The 27267-nt window shown below is 35.5% G+C and overlaps 1 protein-coding gene across 7 annotated transcripts; it reads left to right on the top strand.

Moving 5' to 3' along the window:
* DEPDC1 (DEP domain containing 1) lies at positions 1–26761 on the top strand. Of its 7 annotated transcripts, none has more exons than XM_069564529.1 (13): positions 1–186; positions 3162–3427; positions 5945–6101; positions 6759–6877; positions 7304–7434; positions 8755–8802; positions 11584–11724; positions 13601–14452; positions 14889–15061; positions 17265–17441; positions 18840–19025; positions 19728–19904; positions 22916–26761. In XM_069564529.1, exons 1-12 carry the CDS (start codon positions 139–141, stop codon positions 19866–19868), a joined length of 2439 nt encoding a protein of 812 aa, XP_069420630.1. In that variant the 5' UTR covers positions 1–138; the 3' UTR covers positions 19869–19904; positions 22916–26761. The 7 variants fall into 7 exon arrangements, with proteins under 7 accessions (XP_069420630.1, XP_069420451.1, XP_069420804.1 ...); XM_069564350.1 differs by having other exon boundaries at positions 17265–17450; XM_069564703.1 differs by lacking the exon at positions 13601–14452.
* Positions 26762–27267: the final 506 nt, after the last annotated feature.

Genomic DNA, 27267 nt, shown 5'->3' with positions numbered 1-27267 from the left:
CTCGGCGGTATTCAAATCAACGGCGGGGTGACGGTTGTGGGGATCTGTGTCGCCGCCCGGGAATCGGGGTCTGAGTGTCGCCTTCCGCTGCCATGCCGGGCACCGGACGCTGAGGGACCCTTGGGCCCGGTGGGCGGAATGGAGAATCGGGATGTGCCTCCAGGCCCTTATCGGGCCACTAAGCTGGTAAGACAGCGCGAACGACGAGACTGGCCAGCGGAGTGATGGCCGGTTTTACGTGAAAAGGCTCATGGTTTTTCCTAGGGCGTAGGGATGGGCCCCAGAGCCCAGGAGATCGCTGAAGAGGCGGATGAGGGGAGTTCTCGGGTATCGCGGACCTTTGCGATACCGTTGGATACGCTTGTCCCCCTCCTTTGAGAGTCTGCCCCCCTCCTTTGCTCCAGGCTCCCGGGGTAGGCGCATCGACCCAACTTCTTAAGCGACTCTGTTCTTGGTGTTTTCAGCGTCTCCTGGGATGACTTAGAATATTCTGAGTTTAGGCGCTCCTCGCCCCAGGTTTTCTACCCTCAACAGGATTTTAGGGGAATTTAGAACGAGTTCCCTTGTTTTGTAGGATCAGATTGCGACAGCTTCATTTTTCCGGTCCTGTGGAATTAAATACAGGATGTATCGACTGAATACAACTCAATAACAGCTATTTCTAACAGCTAAAACTCAGACTATTGTAAGTACCCATCAGGAGCCACTGTTGGTAGTCACAGGATTTGTACTTGCACACAGTGTCTTGTGTATTTGGATCATCGGTCCACGAGGATACTGTGTCACTAGTTATGTGACATTAGGAGGATCACTTGTGTGAGCATCAGTTTCCCCACTGGTAAAGTAGAGCTGAGAGTTGTCCAGAGTAGATGTTACTGTAGGTTAAAGTGTGTCGTTATCTGTAGAATAACAGACAACTTATTCTCTGTATAAACTGCAGCTCAGTATAACTTTCTTGAATAACATGAAATGTGCAGGTGTATAAAGAAAATAATACAGTTATTGTGTTCTCTTTCAGCCCGTAAATTTTGTGCTATGATGTTGGGACCACATAGGTTAGAGAAGTGGTAGCGTAACAAGTACTAACAGTTGGATTTACAGATCAGATTTCTTCACCTCTAAAGTAGGATTTTTTTCAATTAAAAAGTTATATGTTCTGCTCTATCTGTACCACATCTTATTTACTCTTTCATCTGTCATGGAACATTTGAGTTGTTTCCATGTCCTGGCTATTGAATATAGTGTGGCAGTGAATATTGGAGTACATGTATCATTTTGAATTATGGTTTTCTCAGGGCATACACCCAATGGTGAGATTGCTGGGTCATATGGTAGTTTTATTTTTAGTTTTTGAAGGAATCTGCATACTGTTCTCCACTTGGCCGTATCAGTTTATATTCCCACCAACAGTGCAAAAGGTTTCCTTTTCTCTACACCTTCGCCTGCATTGTTTGTAGATTTTTTTGATGATGGCCATTCTGATGGTTTGAGGTGATACCTTATTGTAGTTTTGATTTGCATTTCTCTAATAATTAGTGAAGTTGAACATATTTTCATGTGTTCATGGGCCATCTCTATGTATTCTTCTCCAGGGGATCTTCCCGACCCAGGGATTGAACCTGGGTCTCCTGCATTGCAGGCAGATTGTTTACCACCTGAGCCACAAGGGAAACCCATTTTCACTGAGCGTATTTTCATGTGTTTATTGGCCGTCTGTATGTCTTCTTTGAAGAAATGTCTTTTTAGGCTTTCCACCCATTTTTTGACTTGGGTTGTTTGTTTTTTGATATTGAGCTCTATGAGCTGTCTGTGAGAGAAACAAATATTTTATATTAACCCATATGTTGAAGCCTATTTCTGGAGCAGGAATAGAGACACAGACATAGAGAATGGAGGTGTGGACAAAGGGAGGGTGGGAAGAATTGGGAAATTAGGATTGACATACATATATATATGTATATATATTATACACGTGAGCGTGCTCAGTCATGTCTAACCCTTTGCAACACCGTGGACTGCAGCCTGTCAGGTTTTGTCCATGGGATTCTCCAGGCAAGAATACTGGAGTACGTTGCCATTTCCTCCTCCAGGGGATCTTCCCGACCCAGGTATTGAACTTGCATCTCCTGCATTGGTAGGCAAATTCTTTTACCACTGAGCCACCTGGGAAACCCAACTACCATGTGTAAAATAGATAGCTAATGGGAAGCTGCTGTATAACACAGGGAGCTCAGCTTGGTGCTGTGTTGACCTAGATGGGTGGTGTAGGGGACAGGGGAGGAAAGTCCAGGAGGGAGGAGATATATGCATACATACAGCTGATTCACTTCATTGTACAGCAGAAACTGACACAAGGCTGTAAAGCAATTGTACTCCCAAAAAAAAACATTTATCACCACCACCTTCTATACCACCACTCTTAGACCTGCCACAAACCCAAAATTTTGGGTAATTTGAAAAAGATTTCTGAAAGTGTGATTATCTTTTTAAAATGTAAATATATCACAGTGTTATTAAACAAACAATAGACTTAAATTTTAATTTACTTCATCTGTTATGTTCATTATTGGGATCTTCACTAGTAAATATATAAACTTTTTTTAATACTAAAGGTATTTTACCAGTAAAACTACTGCCTGCCGTAAGTTTTGTTTGGTGTGCTTAGTTATGAGTGCAAGTTCTAGAGTTTTCAGGTGTGTGACCTTGGTCAAGTTATTAAATATCTCAGTGCTTCATATTTCATATCTGAAAATGGGATGATAATAGTACCCATTCATTGAATTGTGAGAATTAAAGTGAAGTAATGAATGCCATGCATAATGTCTGACACAAATGCTACTATCATATCATTAATATTAGTTGAAGTTGTAGAAACAGGAATAAATGCTTTCTCTGTTGAGGACTAAAGGCGGGTCCATTACAGTTCTCCATTATTCCTAGGTTTCCTAAGTAAGCTAATCAGCCAATGAAGTACTTTTCGTCAAAAACCATTACATAAAAATATTTTCGTAACACTGTAATTAATAATAAGAAATTAGTATGAGATGTAAAAAAATTTTAGCACAAATAAGACAAGTGATTTCTTCATGAATTTCAATGATTTAATAATATGTGAAAGGAATGAGTGGATTTTTAAAACTTTTTTTTTTTTCATTTTGCAGTGGAATGAAATTACCACGTCTTTTCGAGTGGGAATGCCCCTGAGAAAACATAGGCAACACTTCAAAAAATATGGCAACTGTTTTACAGCAGGAGAAGCAGTGGACTGGCTTTATGACTTATTAAGAACTAATAGCAATTTTGGTCCTGAAGTTACAAGGCAACAGACTATCCAGCTATTGAGAAAATTTCTTAAGAATCATGTAATTGAAGATATCAAAGGCAAATGGGGGACAGAAAATCTTGATGACAACAGTCAGCTATTCAGGTATTAAACAAAGAAATAATTGCAAAACTGAATTACTTAACCATAAAGTTTCACTCTGCTTCTATTATATGGTTACTGAGACAGCAGCCTCTTTAAGAGAAGTAATATTTTCTTTAGAAAACTATTGCTCTTAGTTCAATTGAAACCACTTAGAAGTTAAAGTCCTTTAAGACTAATTCCTGCACAATTCAAACCTTATAATGATAGATAGTATATATAATAAAATAGAAAATTGTGAGGAAAGGAGGAGATACTGTAACTTAAACATCTTCTGAAAGCTCTATAACATGTGAAGGACAGAACATTATCAACATTTAGTTTCATAGATTTAAGAATGACAAATTCTCACAGGTTCTTGCTTTCAATAGACATAAATCTATATAATCTAAGAATACATGTGATGAGATAAATAATAGCAAGCTTATTTAATAACTAAAAAATGAAATATACCACAATTTGAAAAAAATAAGCATTTATCACGTACTAGCAGCCTTACTTTGGAGAAGGCGATGGCACCCCACTCCAGTACTCTTGCCTGGAAAATCCCATGGATGGAGGAGCCTGGTGGGCTGCCTTCTATGGGGTCACACAGAGTTGGACACGACTGAAGCGAGTTAGCAGCAGCAGCAGCCTTACTTTATGAGTTATGTGTTTTCCTTACTTAATACCTAGAATAGCTAAACAGAGTAGATATTAACTCATTTTTACAGGTGAAAAGGTGGAGACCATGCGTCAACAAATCTTATCCTTCAGTCTGAAATATGCTCATGTACACATTCATCAGACTAGTGAATACATTTCTTCTCATGTCAGCTGTATTGTAGCCCACCTTGAGGTCAAGAGATCTTTCTGATTCCCTTGGGTCTGCATAATTGAGTTTTCTCTCATGCATCCAGAGTTCTTGATTATATATCCCTTAAATTAGATCTTTGGATTCTAATACACATGCTTTTTTACTCTACAAAATTAGTACTTTTCAAATGAAATGTAGAAGTAGATTTTTGCCTATGTGTCAAAGATGATTTATGTCACACAAGTAAACTACAGTAACAAATATATAAATACTTTGTATAAAACTCTATAAATCTTTCCTCTCTGCACTACTCATTAGTCACCATTTGAGTTTCTCTGCTGCACCTCATCCTTTAGCTTTTATTGTCCTCAAGATCCTAGGCTTGTCTATACTTCACCTCTCTCCCTAGACAATCTCCTCCTATGTCTCTGCTTTCATGCCATGTTTTAATGATTTTCAAGTCTCCAACCCAAATATCGCTCCTGAGCTTTAGGACTCACTTTTTGCCTATTAGGCGATTCACATATCATATAGCATATGAAAAATCACTACCATCGCCTAAGCTAACTTTTGACCTCTTATATCCATATCTGAATGAATGGCAGTCTTTCCTGTAGTTGCTTTCATTCTTTCCCTTCTCCTCTTTAAATATGATATAATTATCAAACCATGTATATCATGCTGCCTCAGTACTCTCTGATCTGTCTGCTTGTCTTCATGGTATTTTTTTCATTAGACTATTGTTTTCTCTTACCTGAAATTCTGCAAAACTCTTAGTCTCTCTACCTCTAGGCCTTTTACAGTGATAATAAAACTATGAATTGGTTTAAGAAGTCTTGTTAAAATGTTAACCGTTGCATTTGTTGATGGTCACCTATGTGGATGTTATTTTATAAAAACACCTTGTACTTCTTTGTATCTTTGAAATATTTTATATTAAATTGAAGGGAGGAAAAGCATTATAATCAAAAGGAACAACAGAGTTCTGAAAATTGAACAGTCACAAAGGACAGAAAATATATACAAATTAGATAATAAGAGAAATTTAGAAAATGTAACTTTCTAGAACTGTTTTGTATGTAAGTCATACCTCTCCTAAAGAATTAGTCCTAATAATAACCCTGAATTATACAGGAATAAAGTTAAAATATACAGTTTACTCATAATATCAGGAAACTATTTTAAGAAATTAAAGGCTTAAGAAGAAAATTAATTTATGTAGAATATTCATTCCTTGATAAATTAAACCCAGTGTTTTTGAGTTATTTTTAAGATTTTTGTTGTTGGTCAGTTGCTAAGTCACGTCCAACTCTTTGAGACCCATGAACTGTAGCACACCAGGCTTCCCTGTCCTTCACTGTCTCCCAGATTTTGCTCAAGCTCATGTCCATTGAGTTAGTGATGCTATCCAACTGTCTCATCCTCTGTCCCACTCCCCACCACCACCCACCCTCAGTCTTTCCCAGCATCAGGGTCTTTTCCAGTGAATCAGCTCTTTGCATCAGGTGGCCAAAGTATTGGAGCTTCAGCTTCAGCATTAGTCCTTCCAGGGAATATTCAGGGTTGATTTTCCTTAGGATTGACTTTTTTGATCTCCTTGTAGTCCAAGGGACTCTAAAGAGTCTTCTCCCAGAACCACAATTGAAAAGATAAATAGGCACTAAGATAAATAGGCATTAAAAGTTCATTATCTCACATTATTTAATTGCATATTCTTAAACCAGATTTCCTACAAGTTCTCCACTTAAAACTCTTCCACGAAGGCATCCAGAATTGAGAAAAAACAGCATAGAGAATTTTTCCAAAGATAAAGATAGTATTTTTAAATTGCGAAACTTATCTCGAAGAACTCCCAAAAAACATGGACTACATTTCTCTCAGGTAAAAACATCCTTTTTACTAATCACTTGTTTAAATATAATTACTGTGTGCTTAATAATATCAATAGAATAATTAAAAGTAAATGATTCTTTAAGATTTGAAGCCAATGCTTGGAATCACTTAGCTATATTATATTCTAAATGTATATATGTAAATTTGTTTGGAACTCAAATAATAATAAAAAGTGAGACATATTTGAAATACTATTTGTATAATTTAAGCATGTATTTTAAATTAATTTGACAGTAGTGGGGGCAGATACAAAACCAAAAGCTCTATTACAGTGCATGCTAAGGGCTAAATTGCTTCATTCATATCCAACTCTGCAACGTCATGGACTATAGTCCACCAGGCTCCTCTGTCCATCAGATTCTCCAGGGAAGAATACTGGAGTGGGTTGCCATTTCCTTTTCCAGGAGATCTCCCCAATCCAGGGGTTGAACCTGTGTCTCTTAAGTCTCCTGCACTGGTAGGCAGTTTGTTTACAACTAGTGCCACCTGGAAAGCCCCAAATACTGTATTATTTCTTCAAGTGACACCTTTACAGCTCCACAGTAGACTGATACTAATAGAATTACTAAATGTTAGAAGTAGTATCAGTTCATTATTTCTAAAATTTGAGCATATCATATTAAACCAAAGTAATTCTTTTTTCAGGAAAATGCAGAGAAAATGAACTGTGAAATAATTGATGAAGATCAAGAAAATTTAGCTGAAAACAGAGAAATAAGCCAGAAAGATGTTGAAGAAGTTTGGAGATATGTTATTCTGATATAGTAAGCTAAAACTAAGCTATAACCAAGTTCCTGGGGTGTTTAGGATGTTATTTTGTTATTTTCATCAAGATGCTCAGTTGAAGAAGAGCAGATTAATTCTCAACGCTTAGAATTTCACCTGTATATGTGTTTCATAATAAATACTTTTGTATTTATTGTTCTGGTAGAGTAGAAGTAGAATGGTTTGACTATGATTTGCTTTTTCTTTGACTCAAAGTTGTAGCTATAGTTTGGGGTCTATGTTGGAATCCTTCAAAGGTTATAAAGATAAATATACTTTAAAGTAGATACTAAATATAAGCCTTAGAGGTTTGATTTAAGAAAAATATTCTGAAATCTTTGTCTGTTTTCTATTCATACTCGCATATTTCTATTCCACCTATTTTATGGAGAAAAAAAAAAGCTTGTATTCTTTCTTCTATTTAGCCTGCAAACCGTTCTAGGTGTATCCTCCCTAGAAGAAGTCATAAATCCCAAACAAGTAATTCCTCAGTATATAATGTACAACATGACCAATACAAGTAAACATGGAGTAGTTATACTACAAGACAAATCAGGTTGGTATCAATAAAAGAAGTTGGAATCATTTTAAACTTGCTAAAAAAGGCTGCAGCTATAGTGAGGATAAAGAGAAACCAAAATATATAAAGTAGAATGCTTCAACTGAGAGAACATCAGGGAGACTACTGTTTTATCAGAGGTACTTTGGTAATCATGGCAAAATAATTTTAAAATGAATATTATTCACAGTATTGTTTTAGCTCCTAAGGTGGATTCTTGCTTGAATTTTTTTAATGACAGAGTAAACATCCAGAGTATGCAAATAAAATTGAAACTATTGTTTAACCACATTTTATTGAGGACCTACAATGTGCTGGGCATTGTGCTAAAGATTAGTGATGATTAAGAGAAAAATGGTCCATTCCTTTCTGGAGCTTACATGAGAAGTTACATACAGATTTAAAGGGGTCAAGACACATGCAAAACCAAAGTAACACAAAATAAAATATAAGTCCAAACTTAAGAACAGTATTTAAAAGAATACTGGCTTCATATTGTATGTATTTTATATAATGTATTGGTTTCAAATATAAAGAAAATCAGGGAAATCAAGCCAGTTGCATTGGAAAATTTACATTACAGGAAGTGTATTAATAAATTTACTCAAAATGTTGGCTCTTGTCTTTTTTCCTAATAATCAGTTGCTGGCTGTAGAATTAACTGACATGCATTACTTTGAGATTCTTTCTGTGGGCAAGAACTTTTGAGATTTTAATCATAAGGACAAAAAGTAAATGTTGAAAACTAGGAGCTATGTTGTATTTGTATGCAGCTTTGGATCAATCCCATCTTTCATTACCTGAAATAACTTGAGTGTATGCTCTCATCTAAGCTTTCTATTCTTTATGACTATTAACTTTTCAAGTGAAATGTATGTGTGGTTTTTGTGTTTGTGTCAAAAAACTGCAACACTTATGCATCATATTACACTTAGTGGCAGTTGAAAGATTTTAAGCAAGCCTTGCTTTGAAATCACCTTAATAGTAAAATATAATATTTTAATTAATATATACTTTATTAATATATTTATATATTAATATATTTCATTAATTATATTTATATATTTTATAAAATATAATATTAAAATATAGCTTGTTTCTGTCATAGGTTTCACTCAAATCTGTAATATTCAAGAAGCATAGCTAACTTTTAAACTTGTATTTTAAAACCCTATATCTTATTACATATGTAATCAATTTTAACTCTGGTAGTACATATACATATATATAATTATGTATAATTATGTAGCAAGTGTGAAGTTTTAAATATACTGTTATAATAATTGTATAATTAAATGATATTAATTTTTTGTGTAGATGATCTTCCTCACTGGGTACTATCTGCCATGAAGTGCCTAGCAAATTGTAAGTAAACAAACGGTATATGTGTGATATGTGTATGTATTATATTGATAGTATTTAATAAGAACCAAGGGATTATTTAATTCATGAAAGTCATGATAAAATTGAACTATATCATTTCTGTTGATGTTTAAATGAAGATCTAGTAGAACTGATTACCTTTCATTGCATGTGGATTGTGTTATAGAGCACTTAACTTTTTCTGTGCACATAATGATTTTATAATCCAAGCTAATCATTTATGACTCAGTTTTCATAGACGATAAAATCATAACCTAGAAGATCTCAAACAATTTTTAGATATAATCTACATCAATTGTCTCATGAGTCCAGGGAGTTCAAATAGCAACTTATAAATAAAGCAGCTGGTAAATATAAAGTTTCAATTAGAAATGAAGTCTCATAAAACCCACTTCATTCCCCTGGCCATTGTATGCAGCTTCAGCATTCAGATGTTTCATGATATACTTCTTCTCCATAGGATATATTAATGGGACTTTTATGTTTATCAAAAAGAATGATCTTCACTAAGTTAGATAATTTTTTCATGTTTTGTTCTTCAAGCTTTTTCCATACTGGTCAATGATGATTGATTTTTATAATTTAAGGCCCTGTTCAAGTACAAAACACTAATTGCTCTCAAAGTCAATTTTAAAAATGTGTGCAGAGGTGTATGCTTCTTAATCATCAAAAGTAAAATTATATTTTAATAATTATAGAAGTAATTTTCTAGGTCTTATAAAATTTGTATTTTATTAATGTTCAAAATAAGTATATATTCCCTTATTGTCCACTGGGTGTCAATATGACAAAATAACAGAGTAGCAATAAAGTAAATAATATTAGATACAGAAAAATTCTATTTATCAAATCAAGGTAAAGATCTTGAACAGAAACATAAGCTTTTTGAAATTCTCTTTCTACCTTCCCCTACCTACCTGCCTTTCTCTCTCATACCTTGCCTCATAGTTAGCAACTCAGATAGCATACTTCCAGGGATTTCTCTGATACCTCATCTTTAGGGTTTTGTTTCTTTTGCTTCCCAGTCCATGTTATGCATTCAGTTCAGTTCAGTTCAGTCGCTCAGTCATGTCCGACTCTTTGCGACCCCTTGAATCACAGCACGCCAGGCCTCCCTGTCCATCACCAACTCCCGGAGTTCACTCAGACTCATGTCCATCGAGTCAGTGATGCCATCCAGCCATCTCATCCTCGGTCGTCCCCTTCTCCTCCTGCCCCCAATCCCTCCCAGCATCAGAGTCTTTTCCAATGAGTCAGCTCTTTGCATGAGGTGGCCAAAGTATTGGAGTTTCAGCTTTAGCATCATTCCTTCCAAAGAAATCCCAGGGCTGATCTCCTTTAGAATGGACTGGTTGGATCTCCTTGCAGTCCCTTATTATGCATGTTATGCATAAATGATACCAAAGATATAACTTACTGGATTCCAGTTTAACAACAATATGTCTAGCCAGAAGCAATATCAGGACTTTCATTTAACATGTTTGTTATTTATTCCCCCACAGTAATCCTGTGACATACAAGAATCAGTGATCAATATACTATTCCCAGTTTTTCTCTAGAAAAGAAAATTCAGGCTTTTTTTCTGATACATGAGGAGCTATATATTCAAACCTAGATTCTCTAACTGTAAATTTTATATGTTAATTCCAGTAAAGAATTTTCTATCTTAAAAAACTTGTAATGATTATCAAAATTTTTGTTCTACATATTAAGAATATATCTCATATCCTCCTTATAAAAACTGTTTTGTTCCACATAAAGCCATCATTCGCCTTTAAACTATTAAGTGTGTATGTGTGTGTGTTACCTTGAAAGATAGTAGAGTAACTCTCAAATCTTAGTGCATAACATAGTCACTAGAGATACTCACCAAACTTTCAGGTTCAACTGATTGAATATGTCAGGATTTTTTTAAAAAAAATCCTATCTCAGAAGATTCTTCTAGTGAAGATGCCCAGATCAGTATTTGGAAGCTACTAAATTAGTGAACAAATAGCAAAAATTCTAGATCAATAATCCCTAGCTGCATTGGAATTCTGATAGATTCTGTACTGTATAGAAGAGATTATGCTTTTAATAGGCATATTGATGTTTCTGATTATGTTGTCCATGAACTGCACTTTAAATGCTGTTGAATCTCAAGGTCCTATGACTTGCTGTTACAGAGCTCTGAGTTCTAATTTTAGCTTTGCCATCAAAGGCTCTTGAATCTTGAGTGAGTGGTTCTAAGCTTCAGTTTCTTCATCTATAACATGAGATCAGAATTTCCTGAGGAAAATACCAATAAGTAGGCATAATTATTTCAATAATGTTAAGCTAATTGAATAGCAATGTAATGACATTATTTAAATTCATTCAGAGTATGCTTTATATCAGGCAAAATTTAATCATGAAAATATAAATTTGCAAAAGATAATTTGAAAGAATTATTTGCAATATCTAAATATTCTGTGCTATATAAAATGAATTGTGATAAAATTCCATTAAAATAAACTTCCCCGATGCTTTTAAAATATATTTCAAATTTTTCAGTCATACAAATATTAAAACTAAACAAAATATTAATAATTGCAGTGATTTCTAGTGAAAAGATAGTGAGAAGGCATGAGATATGCACAACCTTTTAAATTTTTGAATTATGACAATTTGTTGTTAAGCATAGATCCTTCATGAAATAAATACAGGCTTTAGGCTTTTTATAAGTGTCTTTAAAAATTATATTTAAAAGAAATAAATTTCACTATTTTTTTGCCTTCCACTTAGGGCCAAGAAGTAATGACATGAATAATCCAACTTATATTGGATTTGAGCGAGATGTATTCAGAACAATTGCAGATTATTTTCTAGATCTCCCTGAACCTCTACTTACCTTTGACTATTATGAATTATTTGTAAACATTTTGGGTATGTATAGATTTTTCCTTATTATTTAATTTATTTTACTGGTTTCCAAGTCCCCCATAATTTAAAGGATCTAAAAGTATAGATAAGTATGAAAGTGACAGGCTATAAATTATTTTAAAACTCAGAAATATTCTGGTTGCTGTTATGTTTTCAGTCATTCAAATATACCATTCTAACACCAACTCTCTACACCAATCACATCTTGCAATTCAGTTCATTTCTGAAACTACCCGGTTAACCCAGACCCCAAAAGTTGAGGGCAAAGTTTTTCAACTTGGGTACTAACTACGCAGGACTAGCTTAGACCCCACAGATTAAGGGCTCAGTTCATCAAGACTGTCCTCACTTCATACAGGAGCTGCAAATGGGGTCCTCATGTTTCATAGCCCTTCTCCCTGGCTCATTACCAAACCCAGGGAGTCCCACAATCCCCCTGAGGTTTAATAATTCACTGTAATAGTTTTCAAAACTGTGGAAAGTGCTTTACCTAATGATCACCAGTTTATTATAAAGTATATAAGTCAGGAGTAGCCAAGTTGAAGAGAGATATAGGGCAAGAAATGGGGGTAAGGGCTGTGCAGAGCTTCTAAGTTTTCTTCAGGAATGTCACTCTTCCAAGTTTGTCCATGTATTTACCAACTGGTAAGCTCCCATAGCTGTGTTGTTTCCATAAGATTTCACTACATAGACATGGTTGATTAAATCATTGGTCATTGTTGATTAAGTTTGATCACCACCACCACCACCACCCACCCTACCACCCCCTCCAGGGAGGTATGCATGTGTGCATGCTAAGTCACTTAAGTCGTGTCTGACTCTTTGTGACACTGTGGTCTTTAGCTGCCCAGCTCCTATGTCCATGGGATTCTCCAGACAAGAATACTGGAGTGAGTTGCCATGCCCTTCTCCAGGGAATGTTCCTGACCCAGGGATTAGACCCATGTCTCTTAAGTCTTCTATGTTGGCAGGTGGGTTCTTAACCACTTAGTGCCACCTGGGAAACACCAGAGTCAAGTGAAGTAAAAGTCGCTCAGTCATGTCCAACTCTGACCCCATGAACTATACAGTCCATGAAATTCTCCAGGCCAGGATACTGGACTGGGTAGCCATTCCCTTCTCCAGGAAATCTTCCCAACCCAGGGATCAAATCCAGGTCTCCTTGAGGTAGGACTAAAATTCCAACCTTCTAAGCAAGGCCAGCACTGGTGGTGGTGTAGTAGTTAAGTCGTGTCTGACTCTTACGACCATAGACTGTAGCCCGCCAGACTTCTTTCTCCATGGCGTTCTCCAGGCAAGAATACTGGAGTGGGTTGCCATTTCCTTCTCCAGGGGATCTTCCCAACCCAGGAACTGAACCCTGGTCTCCTGCATTGCAGGTAGATTCTTTACTCAACTTTACTCAGGCCAGCCCTAAGTCAACTCATTAGCATAAACTGAAGTGTGCTCAAATAGGCTCATGGTGAAGAATAAAAGGCTCCAATCACTCTGGAAATTCCTTGGGTTTTAGGAGCTATGTACCAGGTATCTGAGAGAAAGATCATATATATGTTTTCTTAAACTATAGTTGTCTTATAATTAAGAGCTTTCTAATATTTGTAGACTGAAAGTAGATATTTTTTAATGTATTTGACTCAATCCATTTAATTAGATTGTTGAAATAAATTTTAATATTATTTTCATCACAAGTTGGAAAACCTCTAGTCTTGCACTTTGTAACTGAATGTTGCATGTGTCCTATTTAAGTGGCTTCTGAATTAAGCAGCTGCTATTTGTACTATACTAACAATATGGACTATAGTGATGCTTTATTGTTTTTGTTTTATTTTTGTCCACTATCATACAGTTGCATCTTAATTTTTGTTTCATTTCCTGGTAGTTGTTTGTGGCTACGTCACAGTTTCAGATAGACCCAGTGGGATACATAAAATCCAAGATGATCCACAGTCTTCAAAAATTCTTCATTTAAACAATCTGAATTCCTTCAAATCAACTGAGTGTCTTCTTCTCAGTCTTCTTCATAAAGACAAAACAAAAGAAGAATCAGATACTACTGAGAGACTGCAGATAAGTGATCAAGGATTTCAAGAAAAATATGCTAAGAAAATGCAGCTAGTTAATTTTAAAAACAGAAGAGCCAGTGCTAATGACATAATGGGAGGAAGTTGTCATAATTTAGTAGGCTTAAGTAGAATGCATGTTCTATCCTCTAACATCAAACCAAGGTGCTATTCACTAGAAGGAATTGTAGATTTACCAGGGAGTTCAAGTAAAGAGGTCTCCAGTGTCTTCCATCAATCTGTTCTGAACATAGAAGGACAAAATAATAAGCAATCTTTAGAATCTGAGACCAAACAGGAATCCCTGATGAATCTTCATTCAGAGGAAAGTATTCAAAAGCCATTCTCTGTTGGTTATAAGAGAACCTCTACTTTGACCATTCAAGACCAAGAGGAGTTATATAATGGAAAGTGCAAACCAAAACAGCTTTGTAGATCTCAGAGTTTACTTTTAAGAAGTAGTACAAAAAGGAATAGTTATATTAATATGCCAGTGGCTGAAATTATCATGAAACCAAATCTTGGACAAGGCAGCACCAGTGTGCAAACAGCTATGGAAGGTGAACTCGGAGAGTCTAGTACCACAATCAATAAAAGACTCTGCAAAAGCACAATAGAACTTTCAGAAAACTCTTTACCTCCAGCTTCTTCTATGTTGACTGGCACACAAAGTAAGGTTGATGCTTTCAATGCATGTAATATTAATTTTTAGTGTTTACTAACCCAGTTTTGCTTACCTGGCTTTTCTTCTCTGAAATTGCTTTATTTTTTTCTCCAACAGAAAAAATTCTTGTTGTATAAGACTTGTCATGGCATAACCAAGATTTATTCTACTTACCTAAAGCACTCCTTTTCTTTGCCTTAAATTTCATTTATTCTAAGTCAGTTTATAATTGGTGAAAGATTTTCAGTCCTTCATAATCCAGTGGGTTATGAAGAAAATAATGAGTACCTTACCATGTTTTTGAAGAATGTATAAATTTCATGGAATAGTTAAAATATCAAAATATTATTTTGCCTTCCTTATATAACTGTATGCTGGTAGTATTAAAACAACTAGTGTCATTGATGATTTTTTTTTCCTGGGGGGTGACTTTGCTTTCCTAGGTTTGCTGCAACCTCATTTAGAGAGGGTTGCCATCGATGCACTGCAGTTATGTTGTTTGTTACTTCCCCCACCAAATCGTAGAAAGCTTCAACTTTTAATGCGCATGATTTCTCGAATGAGTCAAAATGTTGATATGCCCCAACTTCATGATGCAATGGGTACAAGATCACTGGTAAGTTGATTTCTTAAGGAAAGAATAAGTCTGAATCATAAACCACCACCACCACCATTCTCCCGTCCCCAGCAGAAAAAAAAAGATAGAAAACCAAACTAAGAGTACTATTCAAGTGATGTCATGGTCTTGAAATCTAGATTCTTGAGTTTAAAAGACTTAAAAGTCTAACCTTCCCTAATGTACAGCGGAATGCACATTAATCCTTTATGCCCAGTCTTTTATACTTTCACATCTTGATCTTTGTATTGTCTAAGGACTTTGCCTCTTCATTCATTCTGTGTTACAATGAGTCAGACTGTCAGACCATATTATATTGCCCATGCCAATTCTGTTTGGTGGGGAAAGAAGAGGAGATATAGGCACTGCTGAAAGCTGAAGGGCACTGTAACCCTTGAAATAGAGAATTAATGGGAAATTCATATGTAGTAAGTCAGAGTGTTTCAGATACTCTGGAAGTGGAAAAGTTGTATTTGATGTATTATGTGAATTAGAATGGCTTATCACTGTAGGCAGGAAGTTGGGAGAACTTCTGTGAAAGAGTCTTGGGCTCCATATGAATATGAGGGATGAGACATTCATATGCAGATCCCCATTGGAAATGAACTCTTGAAATTGTACCTCTAATATGTCTTTCTCTGTTTCTCTCTCTGTCTCTCTCTCTGTCTATAAAGAACTGCCACTTCCTCAGAGCACAGCTTCAATTTACAGGATGTTCTTGTAGCAAAGACTCAAGAGCTAAGTTCCATTCTTCCACTCAATAAGGACAGTTTTTTAATAATAACAGACCTAATATAAAGAGAAAAAATTGCACTCAAGTGATTGTGGCACCACTAAAAAGCATAGGCAGGTTTGTAGGGGAAGATATTTAGAGAGATATGAGTAGAAAGAAGATAATTTTGATTTTACACTTTTTCAGTTAGGTTATAGGACATCCAAGTAAAATTTATCCTACAGAGTGTTGGAAACCTGAGACTGGTGAAAAAAGATCAGGGCCGAAAGTACGTGTTTTGAAAAGTGGTAGTTGAAAGTATGGGAGTAAATGAGCTCTACAAAGCTGAGGAAAAAAATAAAAATCTGAGGATTGAACCTTAGAAGAAGATAGAAAAAACCTGCCAGACATGTAGAAATAAAACCAAAAATAGTTTAATAAATATGCTCAGCATCTATTACGTGCACAATACCTAAAATACAATTTTGTATTCAAATTATTTTAGAATGAAGTGTGTGTTTATATGTGCCTTATTAAATTAATCCCACAAAAACACAAATAGAATATATAACATATAAACACACGTGGTTACAAGGTTGGCACCATATATCTTTTGAAGCTGGAAAATAGTGTGTGCAAGGGTGCATGCATGTGTGTGTCTTATATTTGGTGGCTTATATGGATATAAATGAGAGTAAATTAGTTTTGAAACCTAAAATTTATCCCAGGATTTGAAGATCATCATGATGGAACCGAATAATACATACATTCTCTTTAAAGACTGATGGAATAGCATTAAAAACTATTTTCCAATTTCAAAAGATACATGGTGCCAACCTTGTAACCACGTGTGTTTATATGTTATATATTCTCCTATTTGTGTTTTTGTGGGATCAATTTTATAAGTCATTCTTCTCTAACAGTCCTTGTGCTGTGCTGCGCTTAGTCATGTCTGACTGTTTACAACCCTGGGGACTGTAACTTGCCAGGCTCCTCTGTCCAGAGCGATTCTCCAGGCAAGATACTGGAATGGGTTGCCATGCCCTCCTCCAAGGGATATTCCGAACCCAGGTGTCCCACATTGCAGGCAGATTCTTTACCGTCTGAGCCATCGGGGAAGCCCAACAATACTGGAGTCGGTAGCCTGTCCCTTCCTGCCTTCTCCAGGGGAACTTCCCAACTTAGGGGCACCATATTTATGTGGTATTAATGGAATCTATGTATTTACTAATGAAATTGTGACAAAGTTAAAAAGCTAAGTCTTCTGTGGTCGTTTGGAATTTATATTAAGGAATTACTTAACAAGTACTAAAATAAAAGGAATTGGCATTTTATTCTTCCTAATGTTATGTTATTGTCCTCATTTTTTAAGCTGAAGTTGGCTTATCACTTTATCTCAATCTGTTAGCATAATGCTACCTAGAATTTACTGATACTCTAATTTATGTAAAACCTTAAGCTTTTAAATTCACGTCTTTATTATGTTTCTAGATGATACACACTTTTTCTCGGAGTGTGTTACGCTGTGCTGAAGAAGTAGATCTTGATGAGCTTCTTGCTGCAAGATTAGTATCTTTCTTGATGGATCATCAACAGGAAATTCTTCAAGTGCCTTCTTACCTGCAGGCTGCAGTAGAGAAACATCTTGACTACTTAAGAAAGGGCCATGTATGTATTGTAAGTCTTAAAATTCTTTGCATTAGTCTATTGCAAGTGTCAAACTCATCTCAAACTAGCCTTATCAAAAAGGGAAACTATTTCAGCCCATGTAAATAACCTCCAAAAGTCAGGAATATAGATAGAATATGGAGATTCAAATAGCCAGAGGACTCTTTTCTATCCCTTCATCTCTTATTTCCATTTCAGTCCTGTAGTTGAAAACTGGCTCCTTCACATGATGGGATATGGTTGATTAAAGTGGAAGTCACTCAGTCGTGTCTGACTCTTTGTGACCCCATGGACTATATAGTCCATGGAATTCTCCAGGCCAGAATACTGTAGCAGGTAGCCTTTCCCTTTTCCAGGGGATCTTCCCAAACCAGAGATCAAACCCAGGTCTCCCACATTGCAGGTGGATTCTTTACCAGCTGAGCCACAGGGAAGCCCAAGAATACTGCAGTAGGTAGCCTATCCCTTCTCCAGTGGATCTTCCTGACCCAGGAATCAAACCAGGGTCTCCTGCATTGCAGGCAGATTCTTTACCAAGTGAGCTATGAGGGAAGCCCTATGGTCCATTTAAGCTCTTTGCATTCCATGGGGGAAAAGAGCCATTCCTTCACCTTTGATTTGAAAAGTTACTGGTATGGACTCATATTGGCCCAATCTAGGTTAAATGCACATTTTTTAAGTGGTTGAGGGTGAGTGAGTTGGAGAGAGGGCCATACTCTGAGTGACTCTACATAGATTAGAGAATAGTCTGTTATTCAAAAAAAAGTAAGGATAGTTGGGGGTAGAATGGGAAGGAGAAAAGGAATCTAAGCAGCCAAAAACAACACATCTGTTCTATTCAGTCTTTGACTGCCCAGCATATATACTCATGTTTCTTCCTACGCATACCATTCTAATGTTGCCATGACTTACCATAATTATAACTATCCCCTACAATTTCTTTCTCTTGTCTACAGATGTTAGAGGCCCTGCCCATATTCTTACACCTCAGAAATCGTAGATGAACACTCACTATTTCAAAACATTAGTGTTTTAAGATGAATTAAAATATCATGTTGATTGTTACTGTTTCATAGTTAAAAGGATAAAATCTATAGTTAATGGTACTAATGATGATTTTACATTATCAATATCTTATGTACATCCCCATTTTATGGATGAGACAAATCAAGACAAGTTTAAATAACTTGCTGATGGTTATAAAGCTGTAGTAGCTTGTAGGACTGGGAGTGAGACTCTACTGACTTATTGCTTCTCTGCTGCATAATACAGTTTTCTTAAAATGTTGCATGTTTGGTGGCAAAATAATAGGAACAAAATTCCATTGAAAGAATCATTTACCAACTAGGAACATGACCTGAATTAATAGATTTGACTGTATCATTTTGTTCTTTACAGATTAAAAATCCTGGAGATGGAGTGATTGCTCCTCTGCCAACGTATTCATACTGTAAGCAGATCAGTCCTCAGGAGTTTGATGAACAGAAAGTTTCTACCTCTCAAGCTGCAATTGCAGAACTTTTAGAGAATATTATTAAAAATAAGAGTTTGCCTCTAAAGGAGAAAAGGAGAAAACTAAAACAGGTAAGAGATTGAATAATTTCCTAATCATAAATATTTCTAAGATGCTATTGCTGTTTGTTATTTAAAAGCATTTAGAATCTAATTTCTTATTTTAATATTTTGAATTTTAAATATATATATATAACTACATATTTCTACCTGCTTGGTTTTACTCTGTCCTGAAATTAATAATAATAATAGCATATACTCTCCTTTATGTCAAGTATTTTGTATTCATAGCATGGAAAACGCTATATTTGTATTTATACCTTAGGAAAATAATTATAAACTTTAGATTATAATATGTAAATTTTAGTGACTCATCATTGCCATTTAGAATTTTTAGCTCTATATCAAAGCACTGTAGCCACATGATTCTAGCATGTCCAATTCCAGATCTGAGACACTCGAAGAAATATGAAATATACCAAGTAGATCCCAGTGACCTTCATGGTGTTACCAATGAGAAGAAAGAACATCTGGAATTTAGGAGAATTAATATCAGAAGAGAATCCTAGAGCATTAATGCTAACTGGGCTCCAAGAAATATTACAAGATACCTTTCATATGTGAGAAAGCGCAAGGAGAAGCAAGGATAAAGTAAAAGGATACTTATCAAATACATATTTGAGAGGAGCACAGAATCCTTATAAAATCTTGACCAGTGGCTTCAGCTTGGATAATAATGTTAAATATCCTCTAATTGTTCACCCCATTTTTAAGTTTCAGAAGGAATATCCCTTAATATATCAGAAAAGATTTCCAACCTCTGAAAGTGAAGCAGCACTTTTCGGTGACAAACCTACAATCAAGCAACCGATGCTATTTTTAAGAAAACCAAAGTTTCGTAGCTTAAGATACTAATTGAATTGAAAATTATGTACTACTGCTAGAACTTTGGTAAGTGAAGCCATATGTAAGAATTCAGGTACTAAAAAGGAAGTCTATTTATTAATTAGGTTGTTTGGTTTTTTTTCAATAAAACATTATATAAGGAGGTGCCAAATAGTTTTTATCATTGTGAAGCTGCTAAGAAACTAGTAGACCTTAACTGAGAGCAAATAACAGTAGATGATACCAGGTATTTTAACCAGAAATGATCTTTTGTTTTTTATACAGCTATCTGGAAAATTTATCATGATGTGTGCTAAAACTATATTTACTTGAATTTTGAAAACTGACATTTGCTCATCAAGATTAAGCTGTAATTCTGTTTAAAAAAAAAAACTTTATCTGCACATGCTTATGGATGTCACTTAAAGAACTAGTTGTTTTAGTTGTTTATAATTACTTTTGTTTCTAAGTGTAAGAATGTGAAGAATATTTGAAAACTTGATGAATTAATTTTCATCTACTAAATATTGCACTCATATATTCTTTTTCTACTTTTGATCTATTTATGTATCTATGTGTTTTTAAAATATGTATATATAAGACTTTGGTTTGCCTTTAATGTTTACCCCAACTGCTTCAGACATTCATTTTTCTCCAGTAAATATCTTTTGCATTCTAATTGTCATGAATCTCCAAGAAGGTAGAGATATGAAAGAAGTAGAAAGCAGTCATATGTTCATTTAAAAGATATTTATTTAGCAACTGCCTTTCATTCTTCAAGATGTGGGGAGAAAATGATGAATAAAACAGAAAACCTCTTCCCCTAAATTATTTTCTAATCAAGGAAAATATACCTATTATATACTTAAAATAACAGTACACCCACTGAAGTCAAGTCATGAGGATTCATTCCTACTGAAGACTAGCCTTTTTAATGATGAAACAGTTCTCTACTGCTGCTGCTGCTACTGCTAAGTCGCTTCAGTCGTGTCCGACTCTGTGCGACCCCATAGACGGCAGCCCATTAGGCTCCCCCGTCCCTGGGATTCTCCAGGCAAGAACACTGGAGAGGGTTGCCATTTCCTTCTCCAATGCATGAAAGTGAAAAGTGAAACTAGTGTTTTTTAAATTGGTGCATATTAGAAGCACCAGGAGAGTTTTAAAATAAAAAATGCTCAGGCCCTACCTTATATTAATTAAATCAAAATTTTAATGGATAGCATATAGGCCTTAGTATTTTTTAAACTCTCCAGGTGACTCCAATATTCAGCCAACTTTGAGAATCAGTGCCCTGAATACTTTGTATAAATAAAATGTCAAACTGGGATCACATTGGCTTTATTATTTCATGGAAGAAAATCCCAAGTGTAAGTTCCTGTCATCTTAATAGAAGGTTCTCCAAATTTCTGCTTGACCAACAGTACAAACTTGAAGCAATTTTTCTTCTCAATTTTTCTGACGATTATTTAATATCTATTTGGTAAGTGTAAAGATATACATACTGACTGGGATGTAATAGACGCTTATTGTTCAATGACTGTTTTGATTTCTCAGTGTAATGTCATACAGTAAAATGACAATGTTCCATTTGAGATTATTATTTTTATTAAAAATAGGAACAGAAAATAATATATCTTTTGCCCAGAAACCTTAGCTAAAAATATTGAACCAAATTAGAATTCTTCCCAAGGTGTTTGTAGACTCAAAAATTTGTTTAAAGGTGTGTACTAGTGTGAATTATGTTGTGTATTGCGATAAAAACTATTGTGGGTTTTGTAACAATTTAATTTTGTATTTATTGATTGATATTAAGTATATAAATACTATAAAGGCATAATAAACTTTCATTTCCATTAGTGTGCATTCAATTGAGGTTAAAGAGTACATGACATAACACTTTAATAATGTGAACTCTGAAGTCAGATTTGAATCATACTGTGCTGTATACTATGTAACCACAGACAAGTTATTAACTTTTCTAAATCCCAGTTTTCTCTTATCTGTATGATAAAAATTATAATAGAACATGTCTATTAGGATGTGAGCATTAAATACAATAATGCATGACAGGAGTGTTTAGCACAGTATCTAGCATAAAATAGGCACTCTAAAATATTAGAAATTAATACTAAAAACACCTAGAATTATAGCACTAGAAAAGATTGTAGGAAAAAATAGAGTCCTCTCAGTTGCTTTGAGCAGAAGGGAAGGATACAAAACAAAATTGTGAACAATTTCTTGTTAAACTTATTTGTAGTGTGTGTCTTATTAAACTATTTTTAGTTATGAAAGAAAGCTTCTGATTGTACATACTAGTTGAAAATATTTGGTCTAGTATAAAGAGAAAGAAAACATTAATGTCTTCAGAAGCAATCATTGAATATGTGAAAGCATACAGGATACATTACACAAGTTGAATGCTTAGCCTTTGACTGGAATGTGGACAGATACCATTGTATCAGGGGGAAAAAAAGAGTCTTTAATTTCAAATATTGATGGTTTGGTTTGATGTTAGATGCTTATAGAAAGTTTCTTCTAATACTTTTACTTTCTTGGGAAAAAAGAATCAAAATCAGCCCTTGAAAGTAAAGCATTTTGGGGAAGATGTTGCAAATTTCAGGGAAGAGGATATGAAATGGTCTAGCAAATCTGTTGGAACACATAGAAAATTTTATTTCTGGTGCCAAAAGTTATTGCCACCAAGCATTCCCACTAGCTTCTGCTAATTGCTGTCATTTAGTGATCCACACTTCTCATATACTTATCTAGTTAATCTATACTCAGTAGTGGAAAGTACAAAGAATTTCCTACTGACTAGCTTTCTGTCCTTGGAAAGTCTAAACTCTTAGTTTCCTCATCCATAAAATATGAATAATAACATCTACTTAACCAAGTTGTAAGGATAATTAAAAGAGGCAATGTAATGTATTTAAATCTTGAACTTATTAGCAAGCCTAAGCTCAATTTCTAGGTCCTTTCCTCTTATATTGAATTTAATAAAATTTCTGCTGATTGAAACTTTCCTTCCAATCTCTGTTCTCATATCTCACGATATATTTTCTGTTCTCTTCTATCAGTGGTGATATGTTCATGTTTGGAAGAATTAAAAATAGTTCCAGAATTTTATATACCTGCAGCCTGTTACCTCTCCAACAGATATATCTCCCTTTGATTTTGAAGGTAAAGCACATGTGTGTGCATGTGGTATTACTGTTGAAACTTCTAGAAGAGAAATGAAGGATTGTGGTTTTAACACTAAACTCTAAATTTAAGGAAATAAAGTCAGTTCACTGGAATAAAATTCACAGTTCTAAATACAATAAAGTATACCAACTTTATACTGTAAATCTTTTATTAACTCAGGATTAACTTAGCTTTTGTATTAACTAAGAATCTTATTTTCTTAAGAACTAGGGGGGAAAATATATAGAATAGCTGATTTTAATCTCTCCAGAAAACCTCCCAGGATGTGTACTGAGGAAATGCAGAATGTATAAGACATTTGAAAATAGTCTTGACTTTTACTCATTATGAAAAAAAACTTTCGTATCATTAATTGGTCTAACTTATCCTTCCATAAGCAACTGGAAAACCAAGTATTGAGTTGGCCAAAACTTTCTTTTAAGTTTTTCCATAACATCTTACGAAAAGCCCAAACAAGGTTTTTGGCCAGCCCAATGTATGAAGCAACTGTTAAGAGATACCAACTACAGGTAATAAAAGACTGATTCCTCAGAAAATGAAAACAAAGGAGGTAAGCCCTATGCATGTGTGCATAGTCACATCCACCTCTGTCCATGGAATTTTTCAGGCAAGAATACTGGAGTGAGTTGCCATTTCCTCCTCCAGTGGATCTTCCCAACCCAGGGATCAAGCCTGTATCTCTTGTATCTTCTTCATTGGTAGGCAAGTTCTTTACCAGCTGAGCCACTGGAGAATCCCTATGATTGTCTCAAGATTACTGCCTCCAGGCGGCTGCCAGGCCACAGTGCAGGGAGGGACAGCCAAAATAAAGCTCAGCATTTCAGTGCATTCAGTAGCTAGAGATCAGAGGATGAGTGAGGAAGCTATTAAAAAATACAGAAGACAAAAAGTTAAAGAAAAAAAACTCTTCAGAGACCTGCAGTAGTTTAAAGGTTTTATTGAGTACTAATTGGCATTGGACAGGGTGAAGTAAATCAGTTGAGTACTTAAAAAGGGGTTTGGGGGACAAAGAAAGAATGGAATGAAAAGCAGTAAACCAAACAATCTCAGTACCTCACAGATCTGGGAATACATATTCCCATCTGTCAAAGTATAGAGAACCTCTAATACTTGGGGCATTGGGTAGCATCTTCAGAAGAGTTGCGCTTCAATAGTGGGCCAAATTAGTGCTAGAATAAAAACTGCTATGAATTCATCCTACTATAAATCTTAAAAACAAGCCTCAAAATGTTCACATTGCTCTTCAAGTAACTTCCTGTGTGCCAGAACAATACTTTAAAGAAATACAACAAAATCCACATTTAACAATATAAAAATTACAATGTCTAGCATCCAATAAAAAATTATCAGACATGCAAAGAAACAGAAAAATATATAATCCATAGCCAGAGGTAAAAGTGATCAATAGAAATGTACGTAGATATAACAGATAAGAAATTAACAGGCACTTTAACAGTTATTATAAACATTATAAATATATTCTAGGATATAAAGAAAATCAGGAATATATTGGCAGACATGGAAGATACAAAAAAGATTCAAAGATAATTCTAGAGATTATAATATCTAAAATGAAAAATAAATGTATTAAAATTAAGAGCAAATTAGACCCAGCAGAAGAAAAAAGTCATGAGCTTAGAAACAGCAATATCCACTACCCAAAATAAAGTTCCCTGGTGGTCTAGTGACTAGGATTCAGCACTTTCACTACTGCAGCCTGGGTTTGATTCCCAGTAAGGGAAGGTATGATTTTGGGCTTCCCTGATAGCTCAGTTGGTAAAGAATCCGCCTGCAATGCAGGAGACCCTGGTTCAACTCCTGGAGAAGGGATAGGTTACCCACTCCAGTATTCTTGGGCTTCCCTTATGGCTCAGCTGGTTAAGAATCCACCTGCAATGTGGGAGACCTGGGTTTGATCCCTGGGTTGGGAAGATCCCCTGGAGAAGGGAAAGGCTACCCACTCCAGTATTCTGGCCTGGAGAATTCCATGTACTATACAGTCCATGGGGTTGCAAAGAGTCAGACACGACTGAGTGACTTTCACTTTCAAAATAAAGTACAAAGGAAGCAAAACTGAAAGAAACGAAAAGAACAGAGTTTCAATGAGCTATGTGAAAATATGAAACTGAGAATTGTGTAAATTAGAGCCTAGAAATGAAAGAAGAAAAACAGAAGGCGTAAAGTTACTGACAAAAAACAATGAGGTTTTCCTAAATGTGACAAAGACCATAAACCTATAGAAGTTCAAGTAACACAGCAAAAAAAAAAAAAAAACCCTGTACCAAGGCACATGTAATCAAGTTGCTGAAAACTAATGACAAAGAGGAAAAGCATTCAGAGAAAAACAATTTATACAGAGGAACAAAAATAAGAATTATAGACTTATTTTTAAAAACTGTAAATGAGAAGACAATTAAGTGATACTGTTTTAGATTTGTTTTCTTGGTTGAGAATTGGTGTAAACTCACTACCAGTAAAAAATTTGGCAAGGTCTGTCAGTATTCTACCAACCACCAGTAATAGATTCTTCATTACAAGCTAGCCATTGATTGATCCAGATCCGAAATCCTAGTTTAGTCAGCTTTGTAGGACTAGTCTTAGTTCTGCCTTAGGTCATGTTACCCATATTACAGTACTGAGACAAATATTTGTGTGTCGGAGATTACTGAGTAGTACATTTAGCTGACTCATTGGAAAAGACCCTGATGCTGGGAAAGATTGAAGGCCAAAAGAGAAGGGAGCAGCAGAGGATGAGATGGTTAGATGTCATCCCCAACTCAATAGACATGAATTTGAACAAACTCTGGAAGACAGTGAAGGACAGGGAAACTTGGCATGGTGCAGACCATGGGGTCGCAAAACATCAGACACGACTCTAACAACTGAACAACACTTAGCAATACTTGCAAAAGTGATGGAGAGTGGGAAGGATGGGGCAAAAGAAAAGGTTGAACTGCAGCAGAATTGTAATAGAGGCCTCAACTGATCCAATGAACAGGCTTTGGAGCTGGGATGGGCCTTCAGAATTGTCCCAAATTGAAAAAAGCAACTGAGCCTTTGTACCTTCATCTAAGTGAAAGTGTTAGTCACTCAGGCATGTCCGACTCTCTGTGACCCCATGGACTGTAGCCCACCAGGCTCCTCTGTCCGTGGGATTCTGCAAGCAGGAACACTGGATTGGGCTACCATTTCCTTCTCCAGGGGATCTTCCTGACCCAGGGATTGAACCTGGGTCTCCTGCATTGCAGGAAGATTCTTAACCATCTGAGCCACCAGGGAAGGTACCTTCCTGTAAACCAGTCACTCAATATGGACTGATTTCGGAAGTGCAACCCTGGGTGAAGAAGTTCCCTTCAGTCAAGCATGGTTCCTATAAAAGACTGCAGCCAGTATCCCTGACTGGTGAGAAGAGAATGACTCAGCACAGAATGGGTTCTATGGAGGATGCCTCATATCCACTGCAAGGGATCCTTAGCATTAAAATGAACAAACTAGAAAAGGGATTAATATGAGAGGTTATGAGAATTAATGCTTTGGGATATTATTTGCTTCATTGTTTGTTGATTTACTAAAAAGTAATGTCTGTCATATTAATAGATGATTTGGAATTGAAAAAGTTTAAATTGCCTGTAATCTTAACAATCACATAAAACCCTATGAAATCTTAGAGTATCCTATCTGTCAACAACTCAGAATAAAGTAGCTCTTTTTGTCTTCTACGCTTATATGATTGACTGAGATTAGCATTAATTTTTCTTAAAAGTTCATGATGAAGCTAAAAATACAGTGAAAGGACCTGCATTCTTATTCATTATGTACAATGTCTCAGACTTTTGTATTTATGGGGTTTTTGTCAGCTTTCTGATTTATATCTTGGAAATCCTAAAGACTGCATCCATCTTTAGATTTTAGCAGTTTCTACCTGTCTTCTTACAATTCAGTGATCTAACTTGCCAGGCATTACTTCATGCTCAAGTGAAGAGTCCAAAGTCTTTCTTTAACCCATCTTAACATTGTGTGTCCCCTCCACTCAGATTTATATTTCACCTAGGCTGTAGTGCTATTAAGTGTTGCTATTAAGCACTTATTGGTCAGTAAACAGAAAATTAAATTTCAAAATCAAATCATAAGTTGAAAGAATTACATAGTTTAAAAATCACAGACAGTGGAAATTTAACTTTCGGAATCTGTTGCATAATTTGTAAAGTGAATGTATTTTTAAGAA

Source organism: Ovis canadensis, chromosome 1, assembly GCF_042477335.2.
Source record: "Ovis canadensis isolate MfBH-ARS-UI-01 breed Bighorn chromosome 1, ARS-UI_OviCan_v2, whole genome shotgun sequence".
NCBI lineage: Eukaryota > Metazoa > Chordata > Mammalia > Artiodactyla > Bovidae > Ovis > Ovis canadensis.
Note: the sequence above shows the minus strand (reverse complement) of the source record. Positions and strands in the feature narration are given on the sequence as shown.